Here is a 24,645-nt window from a genome sequence, read left to right as displayed (position 1 = left end):
GTTGACTATTACTTTCCATCGTGCACATGGCCAGACACCCAAATAAATATTTTAAATTTAGAAAGGATTTTAATTAAGTTCCTTTTAATAACAGAGGTAGTGTGTGGCAGGTTGGAGAATGGCTCATGTATAAAATTGTCTATGCCGTATTGAGAAATAGTCATTTTTTTCTCTTTATGCAGCTATTCTCATGCTCAATTTCAGAGCTGTAATCAATGGGAAACAACTCCGCACAGGTTTATAGGGGAGGCTTAAAGTTTGGTGTTCAGAGCATGAGCCCAAGTTTGGGTTTGTCTCTTGGTAGTCTCTTGATTTTATTACTGCTTAACTTGTAGGAGTTTGGGCAAACTACTTAATTGTTATCAGCCTCAGTTTCTCCCACACTTGAAATAAGGGTGCCTTCTTCTGAGGATGGCCATGAAAAATCAGTGGAGAAAGCACAGAGCCTGGTAATGTTGTTTTCACATGTTGGGAGAGATGGTCTTCAGATGTTCTCCTTGAAAAAGATCATGGGGCAGAAGGAGGCACAGGTTCATCCTTAATTTACAGTTGAGACCCAGCGGGTGACACCCAAATTCACAGAGCTCAAATGTGGTGAGCCTTAGCACATGGTTCCTTTCTTTTCTTTTTTTAAATTTGTTTTTTACTTGAGAGAAAGAGAGAGTGAGAGGGAGAGAGACAGAGTCCTGAGCAGGCTCTATGCTCAGTGTGGAGCCTGATGTGGGGCTCAATTACATGACCCTGGGATCATGAGCTGAGCTGAAATCAAGAGAAGAGTTGGATGCTCAACCAGCTGAGCCACCCAAGTGCCCCTTGATTCCCTTCTTAGAAGACATGTGAAAAGGCCCTGCTGATGGGTTGGCCGGGGGCTTCCGAGAAGCTATACAAATGAATTCTGAACTCAGCACCCCATTCAAAGTGCATAAGCAATGCCAATGCTGAAGGAGCCTCATAGGGTCAGAAGCACTGTCTTTGTCAGATCACCCTGAGGCTCCACTGTTATTCTGAGAGTCTACTGAATACTCACGCTACTTTAGCAGGCATGTAAAGGAGCAGGGGAACGACGGGAGATTCCTCATTGCCATAGATAATGAATCCCATTTCGTTCAGTCTCTGTCTGAAGTATCTTGTATTTTTTGCAAGTTGCCGTACTCTCTGAAGCCCTGAAAGGAGACAGGCATGAAATCCATCAATACCACCAGGAAGAGAGAAGCAAAGGTCAGATTGACTTGGCAAGCATTCCTAAGTCTTTCTGCAGACCTGCATCGTTAGCTGGGAGGGGCTCAAAATAGGGTGGGTAATATCTCTTGGTGAGCAAGTGTGGGCACTGATATCTGAGAACTGTCCTAAGTCTGGAAGACAGGATCCAATGGGCAGGGCGGGGGGGGGGGGGGGGGGGGGATGGTGTTATTAGGTACTGCTAGCAACTAAAAGTAGGCTAGTCTGTGGGGTGAAGTAGGCTAGTCTGTGGGGTGATGAGGGGACAAAAAGGGTGTCTAGTAAGAAGGAAGGAAATGAACCATCATTTACTAGGTACCTACTATGTATGGATTCTGTTCTAAGTGCTTTAAAGACATTAACTCAGGGAAAGGGAATGTGACAAGAAATCACACACACACACACACACACACACACACACACACACACACACCAGTTGTTTTAGCCAACTTGAGCTGACCCATTAAGTTGTTTCTCATCTAAGTCTCCAATCAAAGAGCATTTCACCTAACCTGAACTTGAAGGGTTAGCACATCCCTGAACAAAAATAGGTCCAGCTGAGACCACAACTGTTTTCTGAGGCATTTGATAGTAGTAGAGTAATAGAGGGAAGGGAATAGAGGGAAGGGAAGAAGGGGACCTCTGTTTTCCCCAACCACAAAAAATGATGGTGTGGGCTCCAAACAGAAGGTCAAGGAAGGTACCTGTGTCCATTTCCAGGTTATTGGTGCTTCAGCTCAAAAGCCTCTGGCCTCCATGTGTGTCCCAGTGAGGACATCACACATATGAGAGGACAAAGGGAATTAAAGAGTGGAAAGAGTTCTGAAGAAACATGTCTACTCTATGAAGTAAATGAGCAAAACAGCCAAAACCAGAGTGTGTGTGCTCAATACAGAAGATTGAACAGAACTGGATGTTTAAGTCCCCTGTAAATCACTCCAGTGTTTGCATCTGATGCAAGGTGGCTATTGAGCAGGAACAGCTGCTATAGCTGACCTCCATTATGATTGGTCAGGTGTCCATTAAAACTGATCAGAGCCCTTGTTCTACTAATTTTTCAATATTCTGGACATCGATCCTTGGTATCTTTAACTCTCCTGGTGGAAAATGGGTAAAAATGTCAATAAATATGTTAATCAGGTTTCTCCAGTTCCTTCTTGGAGAGTTGGCCCCAGACTGTGTCTTGACAAAAGGATTCACAGTGGGCATTTCCAGCTCAGCATCCTTCCTCCAAAGGTCCATGATGTTCAGTTAGAGTTGGCCCTGACTTTTCTCTTTGCTACAAGGGTAGCCCATGATCAAGACGTGGCCAATTGGGATATTCCATCCCCTTGAATATTGGCTATGGAATACAACCTGGGCTCATCAGTCTTTCAGATCTGCTGAAGAAGAAGTATAAGAATGAGGTCATCCTCAAGCTACATGTTTGTCATCATATGGAGGAACAGAGGAGAGCTTATAGTCTAGTGGGAAGACTGATATTACACCTAAAAATGGATGTAAAATTGCAAATCTAATAAGTGCTGTAGAGAATGCTATATGGTGTTATGAGAACCCATATTAGAAAGATTGGAGCAAATTTGAGAAAGTCAATAAATGATGAGTGAGCTGAGATCAGAAAGGTGGACAAATGTTAACAGGCAAAATATCAGAGGACAGCATTTCAGGTATAGGAAACAGGTGCAATGGTCTAGTGTTTTGTAGAAGAAAAGAGTAGTTGAGAACCAGGTAAGATGTGGTTAAATGTGGGGCAAGATAAGGCTGGAGTGATGGGTAGATTGAGAAAAAAAGGACGGGAATTGAAGAATCCAACATTTCATGGTTGGGAAGAGAATGAACTTAAAAGGATAACAAAAACAGCAATCATAGAGGAAGAAGACAACTCAGGAGATAAATTAGTGTTCACCGAATTTATTAACATGGCAATCATTGGTAACCTTCATTTTGGGGTCCCTGGTTTGGCCTTTGGTTTTAAAGGAACAGGTAGCTTCAAGTATGGTTTACTTTAACTCATATGTTAAATTTTTGCTGCATAGAAAAATCCTCCTTGGTGCTTAAAGATGAATTGCTTTGTAACATGCTGAAGGGTTTCTTGGAAACTTGTATGTTCACAGTTTATTTATTTAAATTTATTTAAATTTGTCTTTATTTTAAAAATTCATCTATACATCAAGACTGCATGTTTAGGGAGGTGATAGCATAACAAGTAGGGAGATATTGTAGAAGAAGAATGAAAAGAAAAAGAGGGGCTGGAGTAAGACTTGTTTTAATGAAGGTGATTCAAATGAAGGCAGAGATATACATCAGCCACCAAAATGTATTCCATATGGCCTGTCGCCTTGTACGTTTAGCTCTTTTGTTGATTGTTAGCTGCACAATGAATAGATGACTTCATCAGGCTGGGTCTGATGATTCCTAAATGATCCCCCTCAAAGACCAGAAGGATTTCCTGGCCTGGAAGTGCATGAATGACTTAAATTGCTTTTCCCAATGGCATTATCTTTGCGCTTGCCCATAATGACTCATCTATCATTGGGCTGCCCAGCTACTTAATTGGCCCCGTCTGTCCCCTTTGCCTTGATTAACCCAAGTAACTGGATCATCAGCTAATGTCATCACTTTACTGCTTCTAGATTGTTTGGAGAGTTGACTGAATAGATCAGAATATTGATCCCAGGGGTAGCTGACTCTTAAGAATTCAATGTTTTCTTCTTGCCCTGTCTTTTCTATCTTTGAATCATTTAGCACAGCATGGCTGACAAGCCATTATGATACACTTCGTGGTCACCATGTTTTCTCATATAGATCACTTAATGCCTTTGAGGTCCTTTGCATCGGCCAAGATACAGCTCCTTTCAATTACTCTGTTGCTCACTCTTTAAAATTGGAAACATTCTACTCTTGTAGGGCCTGGGGGCAGAAAGGAATTTGTATATATAAAATGCTACTCATCTAGACAGGATGTGGGTGATTTTATTAATTATGCTGTGCTTTGAGATCCTTGCTTTAAGAGTTTGTAAGAGAAGGAGGAAATTTTAGCACTTGTCTTTTTGTACAGAGATGGCCATGCCAGGGTGGCACAGAGATTGGGCATTGCAGCCACATTCCTTTCCTAACACTCAAAGTCTCTAATTCTAGAATTTCTGGTTCTTCTTTCACATATCACACAGAAGACAGGGAAGGTCTCTGCTCAGATAAATAAGTAAATGAGCTGATCTCTTATGTAGGGTTCTGGAGAGTTTATACGAGTGTTTATTTTGCTATATTCTGGGTTCTGAAAAAGGAATAGGCTTTGGAGTGAAATGGACTAAAAAACTAAACTCCACCTGGATAATTTAAGGCCTTAAAACCTTGGTTTTACCTGTAAAATACAGATAAATAAGCTTATCACACAAAAAGATAGGTGGAAATAAAGGGGTTAATGTAGAAACATGCTTAGTACTGTGCCTGGCATGCAGCAGGTGTTTGAAAGGTTAATTACCTTTTTCCATAGGGAAGTAGTTCCAAGTAACCTCAATGGCACCTCAGAATCATCTGGACAGGTTGGCAAAAATCCCATGCCCGGACTGCACTCCAGACCAATTAAATAAGTATCTATGGAAATGCGACCCAGGCATGAATTTTGTTTTTTGACAAGGTATAGCCACGGAGACTCAGACATCTCAGAAATAGCCACCATTGCCAGTCCAAGCCCAAAGCCATGCATTCTGTGGTAAGAGCCGTGCCCTATGTCTTATTTCTCAGTTAGATGTGGAAAATAAAAAATGGGTACATGTCGTGGCCTCTTGTTTGGCACGATTACATCTCAGCAGTTAATCAGTGCTTGGGTGCTTGGGTAGTGCATTTTGTGGCGGGTGACCTGCTCCCCTGACAGCTGTCTGCTCCAAAGTGCTCATTCAACTTGAGATCAACCCAAGTGTCCCCCTCACCCCTCTCATGAGGCTGGATAAAATATGGATGAACCCATCCAGGCAGCTGACCTGTACATTGCCGTTCTACCCATTCAGATTTCTAGCTCTGCCAACTTGAGAGATGGGCTAGGTTAACGGAGGCCACAAATACTTTAACCTTCTCTCCAGTGCTGTTAAAACAAAAACAGCTGGGGCAGGGGAAGGAAAACAAATAAAACACAAAGCATCCCACTACAAAGCTTTGCAGTCCCCTAATAAAAACAATCGTCTGTGGCGTTTCCAAAAATATGTTTGGGACAAGTCAATCTCCAGAGGGCCAGAAGGCATCACAGACAGTGGAGACTCCCCGAATGACCCGTCAAAAGCTAAAGAAGGAAAATTTGTTGTCTGCTGAACCACTGGCATGCAAAAAGAGAGAGAGAGAGAGAGAGAGAGAGACTGAGAGAGAGAGAGGCATTTCCCTCTGAAACACTAGGAGGAAGAGGTGGATTTTACAAGCTTGTGAGCCAGCTCCAGTGCCACTCTCGATTTTCTGCAGATTTTGCAAGCTCCCTGGCTACCAGACAAGACATGAATATGCCCAGATGCCACATAGTGACTTGTTATTTCTCAGGCTTTAAAAATGCACACAAAGAAATGAATGCTGCTCTGCCTCCTTAAATTATTTAGCACACCACCATGACAGTCGCAATAGTCAACGGACTGTCTATGGACAACCTCAAACATGCCCTTAGGCAGCATTGCTTGGAAAATGTTGTCCCTGTTTTTAGAGATGGGAGGAGTGTTTCCATAGAATATTTCTCACAATTTAAGAAGTTGACCTTTCTGAAAAATCAAACTGATGTTAAAGAATGCTTGAATGGCCTGAGAATGACTAATCTCCTTGTCTCTTGCCCCTTCTTTGTCCATTCACCCATGGCTTCTCCCCCCTGGCATGGGGGGTTGGTACTGGGGAGAGACCTTGGAGTCAAGTGTCAGTGTGACAGCAGGAACCCAGCAGTCTGTTATTTTAAGCTCTGGACACCAGACAGGACATTTTGTTTCCAACACACTTAGGGGCAGAGTGATCTCAGGAAAGATCAAGAGGCTACAGAGCAGCAAGAATCATAAGAATCACATTAGCAGTGACAAGCTTCCCAGTGGGATGGGGAAAACTGTTTGGAGTGGTTTGCTAAGAGGAACACACATTTTTATCAGGCACTGAAGCTCTCCCTTTTGATGTCCAGATTCCAAGGTTACAGCGTGTTTTATAGTCACATACTCATGTTCCAATGACTCTTCGGGCCCCTCAGTCATACCCCCGGGAATGCATGCAGGAGCAGGGAGGACAGACATTAAGGGTGGACAGCGGTCTGCACGGCCTGATTTCAAGGGCCCCAAGAGGACACCCCTACCCGCTGCTCAAATATACCATCAGGCATTTAACTCATAAGGAGACGTGAGAATGGACATGTCCTGCACACCTATTATGAGCCAGAAATTGTGTTTTGGGGCCCTCTTTGCAGATACAGAAACTGAGGCTGGCAGATCATTAACGCATTACCCAGCTGGCCCAGAAACTAGCCATACTTCCTGGTCTATCAAAGTCTGCTGTATGGGGAAAAGCTGGTAAATTCATGTCCGGTGAGGTGTGAATTCTATGGTTCATGGATTCACACATTTCAGAAATGAAAAGCACTCACTAGGTAAAGGAATCAGGCCAGCTGCTAAGGTGAAGCAGAAGATAAGAATATTGTGAGGCTGTTGGGAAAGAAGTGGTCTAATGGTAGGGCAAATATCAAGTAATAGATAATTGAGAGGAAGAGCCTTAAGACAGATCTAGGCAGAGTTAACAGAGTTTTCACACAACAATGCTTCAGAATAAATGATAAGATTTCATGCTAATTTGCATTTAAATAGAGAGCAGTATCTTAGCAAGTCACAAATTACGGAATTCTACACATTAAAGAGGGTAGTTTGGGAGACTGGGGCCTTCTGGAAACTTTGTAAATCAGTGATTCTTAAGCACAGGAACACACCAGAGTCTTCTGGGAATATTTCTTTCTCTAGAATATGTACAGTAAAGCCCCCCCTGTAGGTATTCTGTTCCAGAAACATTCCCAGGGTAACTGTGTTGTGCATCAGTTAAGAACCATTGTTGAAGTCATAACTTACAGTGTGGGTATTGATTCTGTTGATCTTGTGTGTCTGTTTGGAGGTGGGGGGCACCTGGGAAATGGGTAACTCACTTGCCATAATGCTTACACCACAGTCATGAGAAAGACCCGTGGAGTCAGACCACTGATAGTGGTGAATGCCACCCTAGGATTTGGAAGGTTTTGGTGGGAAATGGGGAGCCATGGCAGCATCATGAGCAGGGCGTGCCATGGTCTGAGGGGGTTGAGCAAGAGGAAGCTCATGGTGTGTGGCATGTGGATTAGGATGAGGGGGAAAACTGGAAGTGGCAGGACAAGTAGGAAGCCAGAGTGGCAGCAAACATCTGAAGTGGGTGAGGAGGTGTGTGTCAGCAACTGTTCTGATCTGTGGCGGGAAGGCAAAGGAGGTGGCAAAGGACAGGTCCTGAGCAACTGGGTTCATGGGATTTCCTGGAAGGGCTCTGAGAAACATTGCAAGTCAAAGTGGCCATCGGGGAGCCCCATCGAGGCAGCTGCCTACATAATCCAAGCCTCTGGCTTTCCAAGTATCTGCTGGGGAAGCCTCAGAGAGCGGGTGTGGGGATCAGGGACATTAACCAGTGTTTAAGACTTAATTAGGTTAGGGGCACCTGGGTGGCTCTGTGGGTTAAGCGACCGGCTTCAGCTCAGATCATTACCAATCACACCGTTTGTGAGTTTGAGCCCTGCATCAGGCTGGCTGCTGTCAGTGCAGAGCCTGCTTCAGATCTTCTGTCTCCCTCTCTCTCTGCACCCTGCCCCTCCCGTCCCCCAACTATTGCATGCTCTCTATCTCTCTCAAGAAAAAAATAAAACATTAAAAAAAAAAAAAGACCGGGGCGCCTGGGTGGCGCAGTCGGTTAAGCGTCCGACTTCAGCCAGGTCACGATCTCGCGGTCCGCGAGTTGGAGCCCCGCGTCAGGCTCTGGGCTGATGGCTCGGAGCCTGGAGCCTGTTTCCGATTCTGTGTCTCCCTCTCTCTCTGCCCCTCCCCCGTTCATGCTCTGTCTCTCTCTGTCCCAAAAATAAATAAAAAACGTTGAAAAAAAAATTAAAAAAAAAAAAAAAAAGACCTAATTAAGTGAGCCCATAGGAGGGACTGGGCTCTCCCCGAAGAAAGATATTCGAGGAGAAGGGCATCTGATGTGAAGGAGATTCTCCACTGGTGGTTTTGAGATGGAGAGGGCTGCATGGCAAGGAGTTCAAGCAGTCTCTAGGAGTGGAGAGGGTCTGGCTCACAGCTGGCAAGGAAATGGGGACCTCCCTCTCGCAACCCCCCAAACTAGAGTCTGCCACAAACATGTGAGCTTGGGAGAGGAACCTGAGCTCCAGAAAAGAGGCCAGCTGCAGACACCTTGATTTGGCCTTGTGAGAACCTTGAGCAGAGAACAAACTGTGCCCCGACTCCTGACCCAAGGAGACTGAGATAATAAATGATGTTGTTTTAAGCCGCTAAATTTGTGGTCATTTGTTATGCAGAAATAGAAAACTAATACATTCATTCTTTCTAGCCCCGAGCACACGCTGGGCTTCTCCAGGCACAAATCCACCTGCTTAATCCTCCCCAGCTGTGGCTGGTAGCATAGCTGGTTTTCTCTGCAACTTGTCCTGACAAGAGAGGGGCTGGGGCATGGCATTGGCTGCATTTGGGAGTTTTTGCTGCTTGGCTGAAAATGACCCAGTGGAAAAACAAAGATCAATGTGGAACAGCAGCTCCCCTTCACCCTCTAAGATGCTACAGCTGGAATCATGTTCTTTCCTTCTCCTGTTGTGCTGAGCTAACATGGAATTTCATGTGTGCTCCATCACAAACTCCCCCATCTCAGAGTCCAGCCACACAGAGGAGACAAAAGCGAAGAGGAAGCTTCTGTAGGGCTCACGGTGTAAAAGGATATCTTGTTTGTGGGGAGGGTGGAAGGAAGTGGCCACACTAACCTTTTGCCCCAGCGCCATCTAAAAGACACACAGATTCTCTTTACACTCTTGCTAGGGAAATGTTTTAAGGCCTCCAAGAAAGTGCAGAATTTACTGAGCTGCCCTAAGCCTCTACCCTTGCCTAATTCCTAAGGTGAAGTAACGACGGGCGGGTTTTGCGAGCCACTCCTGCACAACCAGACCAGCTTCCTCTGCTCGCTCAAGTTCAGTTTGCTGGCTCATTCTGTGTTTATTGGATAAATGCACGTTGTCCTACGTACACATAAGCAGCACCAGGGCAGAGAGGCGATGCCTATCACTTCGCTCACTCACCCCAACCTGAGGTCCATGCATACAAAAAGGCCAGGTAGGACTTTTTACCCCCCAGCACAGGTGATTAATCACGATGGAGGCAGCCCCTCAGTTGAAAGCCAGCGGAGCGTAGCGCCTGGCCATCTGTTTTGTATTAGCTGTTGCTGAAATGCCAGTGGCCTGAAACCTTTAGAAAACACAGAAAGCCCCGAGTCTCTTTCTCTGCCCCTGTCTGGTCCCCAGCGGGTAACCAAGCACATATCTTCAGGAAGCAGCAGCTAATTCCTCCCTCAACAATGCCGGGGCCCTCTGATGGCCCCGTTCCAGGTGGGTTCTCTGTGCACTCCTCTGGCATTCACTGAGGGACTTCCAAGAGACAGAGCTAACAGCATGTTGCCAGGTTTGAGGGGGGAAAAGAAATTGTAGGAAAGCTGACTTTTCTGTCTGCTCTCTGCCCCCGGTAGGTGCTAAGAAGTGAGAGACCTTTTAAAACCCCATATCTAATTATTAGAATTTCTTTGCCCCAACCAGAGTTCTTTTTTGGTTTTCCCTGCCTCTTCCTCCTTTGAGGAAGAAACAGAATTCCTGCTGAAGAGTATATTAGTAAGAACAACCCCAGATGAGCTTGATGATGTGGATGGATTAGGGTAGTTTTCAGCTCCCACACAGCACTGAAGAAAAGCAACAGCATATAAGGGGAGTTTGTGAATGGATCTCATGTCAAATACAAGCAGTAAGAAAGTGAGAAAGTTTGACTGGAGAGCAAACTGCTGTCACCCAGTATAGTCCTCCCGCTCCCCCTCCCCAACGCTAAATCTTCCCAGTTTAGTCACTCCCATTTTTAAACCTATCAAACTCAAGTGTAAAAATATGTGTGCCCTGTTCCAGGACCCAGAGCAAAGGTCCAAGGTCACAGCTGGAAGGCACGGGTACCACTTTCTCCAAGTCCATGTGGGGTTAGAAGCAAGGTCAACACCTCACCTGCCAATCTCATGATAGAAGTTCACAAATGACCAGGATGAAGGAATTAATCCATACAAAATGATTTAAAGATGAGGCATGCTTGTATTTTCCAGTTCAAATGCATGATGTGATAAGCCTCACTTTTTTTCCCTTTATCTTTAGATCCCTTTATCTCTTCAGAGGGTTAAAAAAAAAAAAAAAAAGGAAATTAATGAATTTCCTTTTAAGACCTTGCCATTTTATTCCTCTTTTTCCTAATAGTTGAATAAAAAATAGAGTTTAAGCCTTCAGATTTTTTTTTTTTTTTTCAAATTTCAGATATGGGCCAGTATGAATGATCTGGTGTGAACTTACCCATGTAGAGATAATATACGTGAACTAGTGCTTCTCAAAGTAGATGAAATGCCTCAAGAGAAGTTGGGCAGGACCGTATATTCATATGAACTCAATGTTGATATGAATGCTCTAGTTTTATTTCTCTGCCTGCACAGAATTCAGTCACCTCTTGTGATGAGTCACATTGACCAGCCAACTGCTGGGTGCTGGTATGATGAGCATCAGAGGTTCAGTGCTTGTTCAGAACTACTTAGCCCCCTTTGAGTTCATGGTCCCCAAAGAACCCAAGGGTGGCTGTGTGACAGGGTTGGGGTGACTCAAAATGAACACATCCATTTTAGATAACTAGCCTAAATCGGTTCATGTGTATAAACTTCATGTTTTAAATTGCAACTTACAATATTCTGTCTCATCACATTTCCCATTCCAAAAAAAAAAAAAAAAAAGTCCTACTTGTCTGGGAATATGTTACTATTTCCAAAATATACATTCTTCTCTGTTCTGGCCTGACGTCCAGAGCTGTCCCAATTTCATGCCATTTTAATTTCTCCTGGAGAAGCATTATGCCCAGGGTCCATTTTCTGTCTCCAAAAAGTGCACAGTATTGAGGAATTTAGCAACATAATAATGATAATGATCTTGATAACTGCCATGGCCTGGGACTAGGTTCTGTGCAAAAGAAGCAGAAATGGTTGTACTAAAATCCAGACTCAGAGCTCTGAGAGTCCCTATAAAAGGGAAAGAGGTTCATCTTCGGTTCTTTGGACTTTGTTTTTCTTCTTTTCTTAGCTACTTTTATTCCATTCCTGGTCAAGAGTTTATTTACTAAGTCAATAGAGAAAGACTGGGAAACTGTCTAAAGTATACAGTGTCTTCCTACAGTATACATCCATCAAAAGTCTGGGGAAAGAATGTCCTGGACTGAGGTTAAGTACTGTGGCAAAGACTGGCTAGCTATTCACTGAACCCATTTCCTTCTAGGCAGACAGTTACTTCATTTCCGTGGCTCCTTTGTGGTCAGGCAAGGTCATGTGGCCAATAGAGTTATGGCCAATAGAATGTGGGCAGAAATGAAATGTGCCTTTCCAGTCATGGCCCATAAAAACGTTATATACACCATGCTCTATTCTCCTTCCTCTTCAGTGGCAAGCTTGGAAGCCATATGTTGAAGCTGGAGAAGCGACAAGATGGAAGGAGGCTGGATTCCTGGAAGAGAACTACCTGTCCAACAGGAACACCCATTTTGGACTTTATATGGCCAAAAAATAAATTTCTATTGTGTTAAGTCACTAATATATTGGGACTTGTCTGTTACAAGAAATGAATTACTTTAACTAACACTAGCCTTATAAGACTGTATATACCATGAAAACTTTCAAGGATTTAAAATCCTAATGCTCTTCTACTTTTCATTGACTCTATGGTGTAAAGGGAAACTGTAATTTTTCTGCGGGAATTTTAGTTTCTCAACCTCTCATTACTAGTCACCAAGTAATGTCATGAAAACATGAAGTTTCTTGATTGAAAAAGATCCTAAGTACAAATCATCATTAAGATGGAGGAGGGGAGAGATGGGGGTCCCTCCAGCATATTCAGTGGAAAATGCCATTTTGGATGCCTAAGAATCAACCTACTCTTCTCTATTTTAGATATGTACTTTGCCTTGGATGGAGAGGATTAGCTGGTGGCCAGGTCTTGCTGATTACTGTGTATAAAAAAGTCACATGCACTTTTGAGCTTTGGATGTCTCCATAGGAAATGTTAAGTAAGGGATTCAGCTAACTGCTTGTATAATTAAAGGAAAAACTCCATTTTTTATTTCTGCTTTTTGGGTATCATTGGCTTGAATTACCCAGCTTACTCACCTCTGTATTCAATGGTGTCTAGACAAAGTCTTAGTATATGTAATAATATAAAAACATTCATTTATCAAAAGAATAGAAAAGGAACTCTAGATTTGGTCCACACATGTACTTGTCAAGGAAGTGATTCTAACTCCAGTATTTGAACCAAAGTAATTCTATAGGTAACCTATAAAGAAACGATATCATAATTGTTGATAGGTGGTGATTAGATTCTAAGCCTTGTCCAGGAAATCTCCATGGCCCCAAATCTATTCATTCACTTACATATTTGATACTTAAGGCACAATTAATAACCAATCACTAACTACTTGGAGGGCTGGGTTGGGAGTGTGTGACTAACATTGGAGGAGGGTAAAATTGCAGGAGATGGAGGAGGGAAGGAATATTTTCTGACTGCAGTCATTGAGATAGGGCTTAGAAGGCTGAATAGGGGTTAGGAGATAAAGAATGGGTATAAGTGGGTTGTGGGGAGAGATGAACACCTTCCAGAGAGAGGAAACATCATGAACACACATAAAGAAGCTACCAATTCCTGGTGAATAGTTGATGGGATATGGCCAAAGCTTACACTGAATGCAGTCATTCATTCAGTCAACATGTACTGCTTGGGGCCAGGGACAGTGTCCTTGCCCTCACAGCATTTGTGTTCTCCTTAGGGAGATAGATGATAACCAGGGAAGCAAGTATACAATTCCAGGTGGTACAAGTGCTATGAAGAAACATGGTGCAGAACAGGTGAGTAACGAGAGTAACCCACAAAGAAGAGGGTGATATTTTAGAAAGGGTGGTTAGGGGAGATCCCTCTGGGTTGGTGGCAGGAGTTAGAAAGGTCACTCCAGCATGAACCCCCATTTCAAGACCCTGAGTTTGGTTCTGAGACTGTTCTGAGAGATGAGCTGGAATGGCAGAAAGCATAAGGGCATTTGTGTCTGGGGTCCGGAGCAAGGAAGGTCTTATATGGTGGTCGAGGAATCAACATGAGGAAATGTGGCAAGCCTCCGGGGAATCAGAGAAAGTCCCAATTGTTTTCTTTCATTTTGAAGATAGATTTGTTTGCCAGGCTAAGAAAAATTTTATCAGTGACAATTTTTGACTTATCTGTGATTTTGAACATAATCTAAACTTGTTCAACTAACAGAATGTATGCTCCTTTTCCATTAGCTGTTGCTTTTTGCATAGAAACCAGTCATCTTTAGCCCCTCAGATATTCTCAGTGAATAGAACTGGGGGTTTTGCAATGAAGGGACAGACTACCCAATTTTAATTTTAGAATAAACAATGTTACCGTAAAATAGTGACACCATGGTATAATCAAATGTAGTGGTGTCTGGGTGGCTCAATCATTTAAGCATCCAAATTCAGCTCAGGTCATGATCTCACGGATCATGAGTTTGAACCGTGCATTGGGCTGGGCTCTCTGATGTCAGCACAGAGACCACTTAGGATCCTCTGTCCCCCCCTCTCTCTGTTCCCCCCACCCCACTCTCTCTCTTTCAAAAATAAATAAACATTAAAAAAATATAACCAGGGGCGCCTGGGTGGCTCAGTCGGTTAAGCGTCTGACTTCAGCTCAGGTCACGATCTCACGGTCCGTGAGTTCGAGCCCCGAGTCGGGCTCTGGGCTGATGGCTCAGAGCCTGAAGCCTGCTTCTGATTCTGTGTCTCCCTCTCTCTCTGCCTCTCCCCCGTTCATGCTCTGTCTCTCTCTGTCTCAAAAATAAATAAACGTTAAAAAAAAAATTAAAAAAAAATATAACCAAATGTAGATTTAAAAGACATACCCTCCTCATTTCAGGCACGGAGAGCCTCTCCATCCCAGAGGCTGATACTCAGAGGGAAAAAGGAGAGGGACCCCATTAGCTGAGAGCCTTCATTCCCCAACCCTGCCAAAGGCAGCATGGGATGTGCAGACAGAGTTCTGAGGCCCAGGTAAGGACTTCTTCACAGATGGAACGTTATTTGAATACTTCCCAAGTCATGCAGGAAATAAAAATCTCAGAAAGATTTAGTGTCAGGAGGCCCTCTGTTGGGGAGCGTGTCTATTTAATACTTCCTCCTCAAATCCTGGGCCCATCACTGTTTTGATTTGCCGACGGGCAAAGGAGGCCAGCTTGAGGAAGAATTTCCTGTATTGGCACAATGGCTGGAGGTACTTAGCTTCCATTTGCAGATTCAGTGTCCCCATACTTCCTTAGCCTTATTGCTCAAATTCACCAAAACCTAGGTTTCCATGCTCTGTTAGGCTTGTTAAGCTTTTTATTCATATTGAAAGTGGAGAATTGAGGTAATGATTTTGATAATATCTAAGTTTGATTGGTAGTATCTAATATGATCAAGGAAGGATATGAGTAATATTGTGGCTGTGTTATCTTTTGTAGTAATAATCTCTGTGTACTATATTCAGAAAATATATTAAATTAGGGGTGCTTGGGTGGCTCAGTTGGTTGAGCGTCTAAATCTTGATCTCAGCTCAGGTCACAAACTCATCGTTCATGAGTTTGAGCCCCACAGTGGGATCTGCCTGACAGCGTGGAGCCTACTTGGGATTCTGTCTCTTCCTCTCTCTGCCCCTCCCCCACACATGAGTGTGTGTGTGTGTGTGTGTGTGTGTGTGTGTGTGTGTGTTCACTCTCTCTCTCTCTCTCAAAATAAACTTTAAAAAATTTAGAAAACATATTAAATTAAAAAGGTAAAACACCCTATTGTTGAGGGGTACTTTGGTGGCTCAGTTTGTTAAGCATCTGACTTCAGCTGAAGTCATGATCTAATAATGGTTCATGGGTTTGAGCCCCATGTCAGACTCTGTGCTGACATCTCAGAGCCTGGAGCCTGCTTGGGATTCTGTGTCTCCCTTTATCTCTACCCCTCCCCTGCTCATGCTCTGTCTCTCTCTGTCTCTCAAAAATAAAAATGTTAAAAAAATTAATAAAAAATAAGAAAAAACAACCAAACAAAAAAAACCCCATCCTGTGAAATTCCCATCTTTTTGAGGACCGGTATGATGAATTGCCTTATTTCCAAGAAGAACGTAAATCATTGTTTCATCTTTTTTTTTTTTTTTTAATATTTATTTTTGAGAGAGAGAGAGACTGAGCACGAGCAGGGGAGGGGCAGAGAGAGGGAGACACACAGAATCTGAAGCAGGCTCCAGGCTCTAAGCTGTCAGCACAGAGCCCGACTTGGGGCTAAACTCACAACCCACGAGATCATCACCTGAGTCAAAGTGGGACACTTAATCGACTGAGCCATCCAGGCACCCCTTATTATTTCATTTTAATTTTACTTTTAGTTTTTCCTCTACCTACACAGTATCCAGACACATCTCTGCTGTTACCCCGAAACTCCCTGTTTAAGGGTAAAAAGGGACAAGTATGACTTTGAAGAAAAAAAGAGAATTTCATTTTTCTTAACTTTATTGTATAAGCATAGGATATTTTATTAACAATAATAAAGGTGTAGTCTACTGAAATTGGGTATTATACATTAGGAATTGGTATTCCGTATTTATTTTTTCTTGTAAGTAAATTTTCACTATTGTTTTCATTTCTAGGGATACTACTGGCCACTCAATTATAAACATCAAATATTTCCACACATATGATAGGAAAAAGACATTTTGTGATTCAAAAAGTTGGTGACCATCTCAACAGCCTAGCCCTGAAGAACCAGAAAGGAGAAGGATGGTTACATCATGGATATTATGATTTTACCACAAGTCATTTTGGTGAAATAAGAACTGAGTTAGCCAATGGAATGATTCAAATTTAAGTACTGACTTGTTAATTATAGCTAGAATTGTTCCAAAACTATTCCTATCTCTGGTTCAGTTTTATATCAAAAAAATTGATTTCCATAAAAAGTAAAAATATTACATGTCTGGATTAAACTTAGATATTTGGATAAATTGGTCTATAGGCTGCGGGTTGGCAAGGAGGCAAGTAAGTGCTTGATAAGAATATAGTTGCTATTTCATCCTGACCTGAAATTGAAAGTATTCCAAAATCTTAGTCTGATATTCAATAGATATATCAGGTTGAGTAGATCATGTTTATTTAGAAGAGTGTCAATATCATTTCCACACCATGTCATTAAAATTGTAACAATCACAGCAGGGAAATGAGTAGCCAATAGGAGGCTGACAATTATAGTGCAAAGTCAAGCAGACCCCATGTATTTACAGGAAAAGCCATTCTTCCCAAGTTATGAATATGAAATACTTTGTCATAATTTATTTTAACTTATTAAACTTCATTTGTCATAATTTAACTTAAACTTAGCAGTTGCCCATTGGGGATCTCCTTTCTCACCAAATGGATTCCACCTATTGAAGATGCACTAAGACTTGAAGTAATTATTGTACCTTGTCCAACCCAAGAGACACGAATTATTAGAGAAATGGCAGTCTCTCTGTCAGATGTCTACTATCAAATCAAACAACATAATCAGTATTGTGATCATGAACTCTTAATGACTTTATGTACTTCAAAAAGTTATATGGAAGCACAAGTTTAAAGGAGAGGCTATTGTGAGCACAAGTATCTCATGAGGGCACAAAGCCCTTGGCTATCAGGCACTAATGGGTTGTGGATTTCTTATGAATAGAAACCATCATCTTCATATCACTGGTGGTAAGCACAGAGCCTGATACATAGTAGGCTTCCAAAACATATTCTCCAAGTTGAATTAAAAAGAAATGTGCTAAGCCCTAATTGTGCATTGGCCATAATACAGATGATGATAAAATATCTGTTCTGGGCCATCTTTTCATCAAAAGAGTCAAGCAGAAATCTTTGAATATTTAATATCAGCCATCTCAGCATTGAACTTGCCCACCATGGTCAAGCCCTCTTTCTTGGGATTCTTGCCCTATGTCTACATCTAGCTTTGCTCATTACGTTTATATTCTAATTATAATGTCACCAATGTCTGAAAAGGTTGTCTACGTGTCACCTATCATCACTTCATGTTTCATGGAGTGATGGGAGAATCCGATGGGAGGGAGAAAATGACTACAGATCATCATACAGCTGTGATCCTCAAAGTGTGGTCCCTGGGGCCACAGTATCAGCATTGCTTGGAAGCTTGTGAGACGTGCAACAAGCATTTCTGAGTCAGAAACTGTTGGCAATCCATTTCCACTATCTCTCCAGGTGATTATGATACAGGCTCAGATCTGAGACCCATGTTTCTGCATAAGGGAAAGGATAGGGTGTGGTGGGGGTGTGCTTATGCAGAGAGAAATGTAAAGAAAACAGAGGATGAAATCCTGGCAAATGAAGACAGGGAACATGTCTAACAGAGAAGGGAAGTGGGGGGTGCCTGGGCGGCTCAGTCTGTTAAGCATCTGACTCTTGGTTTCGGCTCAGGTCATGATCTTTCAGTTCATGGGATCCAGCCCCAAATTGGGCTCTGGGCTGACACCTCAGAGCCTGCTTCAGATTCTCTCTCCCCCTCTCTTTCTGCACCTGTCCTGCTTGTTCTCTCCCTCTCTCTTAAAAATAAATAAAAAAGTACTAAAAGAGAGAGAGAGAAAAGGGGGGGGGGAACAGACAGAAAAATAAAAAAGGAACCAGAAAAGAAGAGTGTCTGCACAACTAAGGGTAGACTGCAAAGAGAAGAAGAGGTAGAGAGGTCAGACCAGTCTGGCTGGGGAAGGGCCAGTGGAGTAGGTGAGCAGGGGTGACCTTGGAGGGAGCAGAGTCCATGGAAATGGGCAGAGGATGAGATGAAGTTGCTGAAAACTGAGTGGGGAGGAGGAGGGGAAGCAGGCAGAACCAATCAGTGTTTCAGGAAGGTCTGTAGCAATGGAAGACAGGCAACTTGCTTGCTGTTGGAAGAGGAAGAAGGGATAAGGGAAAACTTTTTAGGATGAAGGAAATGAACATGCCTGAGAAAAGAGGCAGTGCCTATAGAAGGTGGGGAGGGAGAGAATCAAGCACAGAGATGTGGAGACTAGTCATTTATTTGCTGGGCTAAAAGGGAAAGAGAGGATTCTGTATTTGAACAAGTATTTGTTGAGAAACTGTAACTGCCAGGCACTATTCTCAGTGTAATGAATAAAATGGACAAAATGCTTGTTCACCTGGAGTTTACATTCTAATGAGGGAAAACGAAAAATGAGGAGATGCATATGTAATTTTTCAGGTGCTCATAAATGCCATGGACACTAAAGCAAGGTAAGGAGAGAGTGTAGTTTAGGATAGGGTCGCTCCCCTCACAGCTGATGTTTGGCAAAGATGCCAGAAATGTGAGGGAGTGGGCCACACAGATATTGGTCAGAAATGCTGGTTTGGAGAGACCAACAAGGGCAAAGACCCGCTGCAGGAGCCGTTCCCTGAAGAATGAGGATGCCAGCTGCTTGGAGTGGACTGATGGTGGAAAGATGGTGGGAAAATGGAAGACCTTATCAGGAGAAGCCTTGAAGACCACATTCTGAACTCCACACTCCAGTAAGATGGGAAGCAATGAAAAGTTTTGCACTAGGGGTATTCTGAGTTACATTTCTTTAAAAGATTGCTTTCGTTTCTGTATGGAAAACAAGTCATCAAAAGGCAAGAGCAGAATGGAAAGAATATTCAGGAGGATACTCCAGTAATCCAGGTGGGAGCTGATAGGTAGAGTTGGGGCTGGCAAGAAGGGACCAGATTCTGGACATACATCAAAGGATGTGCTGTGGGATTTGCTGATGGAGTAGGTGGAGGTCTAAGAGAAAGGCAGAATCCTAGAATGAGTAAAAACTATTGAAAATTTGGAGGACAGAAAGCAGATGAGTTAAAATAATAGTAACTGTTAGCTTTAATTGAGTATTTACTATGTGTCAAGCATCGTGCTAAGTCCCTCACATTATTTATGCCTATGTATGACCCCAATTAAAGATAAGGGACCAAGGCTAAGCAAGACTAAGTAGCTTGCCAGTCACAGAACAAGGGTGGCAGGGAGACTGGGCTATATGCAGTCTGGCCGCAGATTGCACACACCCATTTTTTTTTTTTAACTTTTTTTGTTTTTGAGAGACAGCACAAGCAGGGGAGGGACAGAGAGAGAGAGGGAGCACACAATCCGAAGCAGGCTCCAGGCTCTGAGAGGTCAGCACAGAGCCTGACACAGGGCTTGAACTTGTGAACCTCGAGATCATAACCTGAGCTGAAGTCAGAAGCTTAACCGACTGAGCCACCAGCTGCTCCAGAGTGCACACCCTTAATCTTCCATGAGATACACCCTCTATATTCTCTGAGGAGGCAAAGATTACCCAGGGTGGGGAAAGGGAGAGTGCAGAAGGAGGCCAAGATTGGAAGTACAAAAAGAATATTACTGATTAATTAAAAAAATATGAATCAAAGATTTAAATAAATAATAAGACAGTTGTTGCCAGTGCTTTCTTAGGGGGGTTGCTATGGTTTGGGGCTTAGCCTCCCGTGGTGGCTTATGCCACAGCTAGGTGAAGAGAATGATCAAGCTGCAATCTTTCCGGACCCCTTCAAAAGTGGTGTCAGGTACAGAGGGTCCCAAATACTGAGTGATCCCTCCAGCTGCCGCATGGGCGTGGAATGGATTCCAGGCTTCCAGTCCTGTGAGATAAACATCCTCTAGATCTCGTTTAGCATAAACACTGACCTGAAATCGAGGAGCCCAGTGAGATGGAAGGTGAACCATGACGTATTTATTAAGCCGAGCACCGGGTCTGACACTCACAGGAACACCAGATTAATTCAAGACACATTTCTTGCCTTTAAGGGGCTTACAGCATCGACTTGGTTTATGGACCACCCAACCACCATTAGGATGGAGAAACCAAATCTCCACTTTGGGCTTATTGTGCAGCACGATGTGACAGGCCAGGAGATTAAAAGGGCCTTGGTGCATGTGGAATGCATGCATGGCCTGCAGCCCCTCGGCCTGTGTGCATTAACTCCAGGAGCAGCCTGGCTGCAGAGTGAAGGTGGCTGTGCATAAACATTGTCATTTCACTGAGACTGCTATTTCATCTTTGAACTTTGGCTTCAAAGGAACACTGACCTTATTCCTGTAGCTTGCCTCTCTTTGAAGCCTATGGCTTTGCATTGCAGATTAAAGTGAAGATATTCATCAAGGGACAGATCTGGCCAACTGCTCCCCAAACTCAACCTGAAACAAAGCCTTGAAAGGCTCCAATCACAGTTGCAGTGGAGTGGGCCAAAGATGAAGGCTCGGAGCCTGGCTCTCTTTCTCAGATCCTGTAAGGCAGCTCTGGCATGACATAGTGCATCCCTTTGAGCTCCGGGCAACTTTACCCCGAGTGTCCGTATATCTCAGCAGAAAGGGGTGAGTTAATGCAATATTCCCAACCTGTCCTATTCATTTCATTTAAAGCAGGCATTGTTGTAAATGAGGCCAGCATGAATATTCACTGGTGCCTTTGAATTCTTCAAAAGATGTGTCAGGCAGAACCATCTGAAACTTGGCTGATGATTCTGTCAATTTTCTTTTCTACTACTTTCCTTTGTTCATCCCTTTGAAAAGAAATTGTCCTGTCTTTCCCCTTGGGTCCTCCCATCTTGGCTCTTAGAAAACAGACACCACACATTGCCTTCTCTGTTCTTTTTTCTTTCTTTTCCCTATTAAGATGGCAGAAGGAGTAAAGTGAGAAAGTTTAACTGGGAGGTAAAAAGAATAATAACCAACTAATTAATTAGAAGGCTAAGAGAGAGAACCAAGGGAAATATCTCCCACCTCAGAGGAAGAAAAATTGATGCTAGAAGACTATCAAAGAACAAATGATCAAATCTTTCAATGTGGTTTTTCTGCAGATCTTCATCTGTGATCAGATAAACAGAGTGAGTTCTGTCTGTGATGAAGAGGTAAACGAATCCAGAGGAGGCAAGGAAATGATTATCAGGTTGGGTACATGTAAATTAACTGACTCTGAGAGCATATACACTAAAAGGTTTAAGAAATTAGTGCTCCTAATTTTTGGATAACTTCCTTCCTTCCTTCCTTCTTTCCTTCCTTCCTTCCTTCCTTCCTTCCTTCCTTCCTTCCTTTCTTTTTCTTTCTTTCTTTCTTTCTTTCAAGTTTATTCATTACATGAGAGAGAGAACACAAGGAGGGGAGGGGCAGAGAGAGAAGGAGAGAGAGAGAGAATCCCAAGCAGGCTCTGCACTGTCAGTGTGGAGCCTGATGTGGGGCTTGAACTCATGAACCACCAGATCATGACCTGAGCCAAAACCAACACTCAGACACTTAACTGAGGTATCCCCAGGCACCCCTCCTAGTTACTCACCTTTAAAATAATACCATTTTGGTCACTGTAGGACAATTCATTTAACTCGTATTTTAGCTTAAATTTCAAACAACTCTTTTCCATTAAGAAATGCATGAAGTTCAGGAAGATCATCAATATAGCTTCCTGAGAAGCCAGAGGTTCCAGACCAGTTTTTTCATGCAACTAGGACAGCTCACATGGGAGCAACTCTATTTCTAGCTTTGGTTTTAAAAGGTTGAAAGATTATCTGCTTATCTATGCCATATCCTTTAATTTACTAACTCCCTATCCCACAAATTTGGGTGTGGTCATATGCCTAGTTTTGGCCAAAGGACTATAAACAAGGTGGTAAGTGTCTCTTCCAGGCAGATGCTCCTCTGTTCTCTGCCAGGAGACTGCCAAGCCTTAGGCTACAAGTAGCCTGAGTCACTGCCCCCATGGAGGACAGCTGTGCAGAGAGTTGTCTATTTGTATTAGACTTGACATGAGCAAGAACTAAACTTTGGTTCCAGGAAGCCATAGAGATTTTCAGGGTTTATTTGTTATGGTGGCATAACTTTTCTTATCCTGACTAATCCAGGGCCTTGGAGGACATCTAGTCTTACCTCTCTTCCATCATAAGAATCTTTCCTACAGCATCCCTGGATGTGGTCCAAATACTTATCACCTGAGATTTGAACACCTCAATAATAATAGCAAATAACAGTAGTGAGCAATTATAAGATGGTCACTAAATAATTGTTTTCAGACATAATTTTAAGACTTTTATATATCTTAATTTACCTAATTTTCACAGAAACATGAGCTCAATCAATATCATTTTCCTAATTTTACAGTGGGAGGAATGACACGTTGGGAGGTAAACTTGCTCAGAAGTGAACAGATAAGTTAAATCACTTGTTAAAGCATGAGTAAATAGCATCCCAGGAGTCACATCCAGATAGCAGCTTTCAGTTTATGCCTTTAACCATTGCACCACATGGACTCCCTAGATTGGATTTTTATTTCCTTTGCACGCAGACGATTCAACAAGAGACAGAATCATAAAACCCCAAAGACAAGGTTGGAAGAGACTTTGGAGAACAATCAATCACTGCATTTTACATGGAAGAAGAAAATCTTTCTGCAAGCCATTTTCCTGTTTTAGTGAAAAGGAAAGGTCTATCTCGGGGGTTTTCAAACCTGGTCCTAGGACCTCGGGGGCTGCCAGCATGAAGGTAGGTAGAGACACAACTTCAACCAGCTCAGCCCTGTTCTGATCTGTTGTATATAGGAGACTTCTGGGTAAAGTTTGTATGTGAATAAAGTACTCTGCTGTTTTAATAAAATTGGGAAATGGATCTCCCCACGCTTGTACTGAAGCAGGAGGCTTGGAAGGTTGCACTCAACAATGGAGGGCTTCCCACCAGCTGGGAGGTGGGGGGGTGGGAGCACGTGGATTTTATGGCTCAGGGACCAGTCCTGGGGCCACGATAATCTGCTACTTCCATAAATGCACTCACTCAATTGCCTGGCAGCAAGACTGCCTTATTCATCATTGTATCCCCACTGTGATATGTAGTAGAAGCTCTGCAAGCTGTATCTAAGAGATAGAAGGAGAGTTCCAAAAGGCTTTGATGAAACAATTTTTCAAAGAGACGATTAAGCTCCTTTGGCTTGAGCAAAGAAACACACTTTGGCTGTGGTGACCCAAATGTCTGCAAAATGACTGGGAAGTTGTCGTGTGTGTTCTGTCCACATATCCTCAAATGGGCAGTGGTAACCAACCCCTGCCCAACCTCTGGCTTGTTTCCAGGGAAACACAAGTGACAGCCCCAAGCAGGCACAGGCAAACACATACCGCTGTTTGCTTCATTTTAATGGAACTGATCACACAAAATTATCCAACGTTGCAGATCATGTTAAGAGGTGAATTAGAAAGTTTTCTTTGCTTAAAAAAAAGCATTTGTTTCTTTTTGTGTGTGTGCTAGTGTATTTTTGTACTATGGGGTATTATAGATCATGTACAAATTGGGTTTGTACAAATTGATTTTACAAATTGGGTGAAGACAAAGGTATATATCTGAGAAGGGGGCAGATTGATAAGGCAGAAGGGAGACAGAGAGAAGTTTAAGGAAGGATTTATGGGAGTTGTGCTCCCCTCATACCCTCTTACCTTGTGTGGTTCCATCCAGTCCCATGATAAATTTCATTGATCTGATGATTTGTTCTGCTATCGGTGGGCTCATGGATGTAGCATAAGCAGCACTATGTGAGTGAACTCGTAAATAATCCACAAGGTCCTTTAATAAAAGAGTAAGCCCCAAAAGAAGCCAAATAAGTCTCAGTGTTTGTGGTGAGAATTATATCTCTTCCCCTCCCCACCTACCATAGGACAAGACATTTGATTCTCGAATGTGGTCTGATTTTCAAGGGGGAATCACCAAAGCGTTTATTTTGTGTTATCTCTTCTTCTTAGCCTCTCCCTCAAAAACCTACATGGCATACAAAAGTGGGATGCTGAGAATTCGGAGTTAAAGTCTGTAAGGCAAAACCACATGTGTAAAGGAAAAACGATTTCCCAAATGTTTGTTGAATACCTTGCACGTAGGAGCACTGGCTTTGTATGCAGGAATCTCCAAAGAATACAGGATGCGCTTCTTGCCCTTGAGCCTACAACATTAGATTATGCCCAGGGAAAAGTAATGGGAGGAAAAGTAACAGGACATGCAAACCTGTATATGCAATAGGGT

The 24,645-nt window shown here is 42.9% G+C and overlaps 1 protein-coding gene across 1 annotated transcript in view; it reads right to left on the bottom strand.

Annotated features, from left to right (window-relative positions):
- SPTLC3 (serine palmitoyltransferase long chain base subunit 3) overlaps positions 1–24,645 on the bottom strand; it is a 134,912-nt gene that overhangs the window by 12,566 nt on the left and 97,701 nt on the right. Inside the window, exons 9-10 of the mRNA XM_019462506.2 lie at positions 24,069–24,195; positions 1,028–1,163 (exon numbers count right to left, since the gene is read on the bottom strand). Of these exons, the coding sequence (XP_019318051.1) occupies positions 1,028–1,163; positions 24,069–24,195 (263 nt within the window). The remainder of the gene's footprint in view (positions 1–1,027; positions 1,164–24,068; positions 24,196–24,645) is intronic.

Source organism: Panthera pardus, unplaced genomic scaffold, assembly GCF_024362965.1.
Source record: "Panthera pardus isolate Hobbes unplaced genomic scaffold, ASM2436296v1 HiC_scaffold_25, whole genome shotgun sequence".
NCBI lineage: Eukaryota > Metazoa > Chordata > Mammalia > Carnivora > Felidae > Panthera > Panthera pardus.
This window is presented reverse-complemented; position numbering and strand designations above follow the sequence as displayed.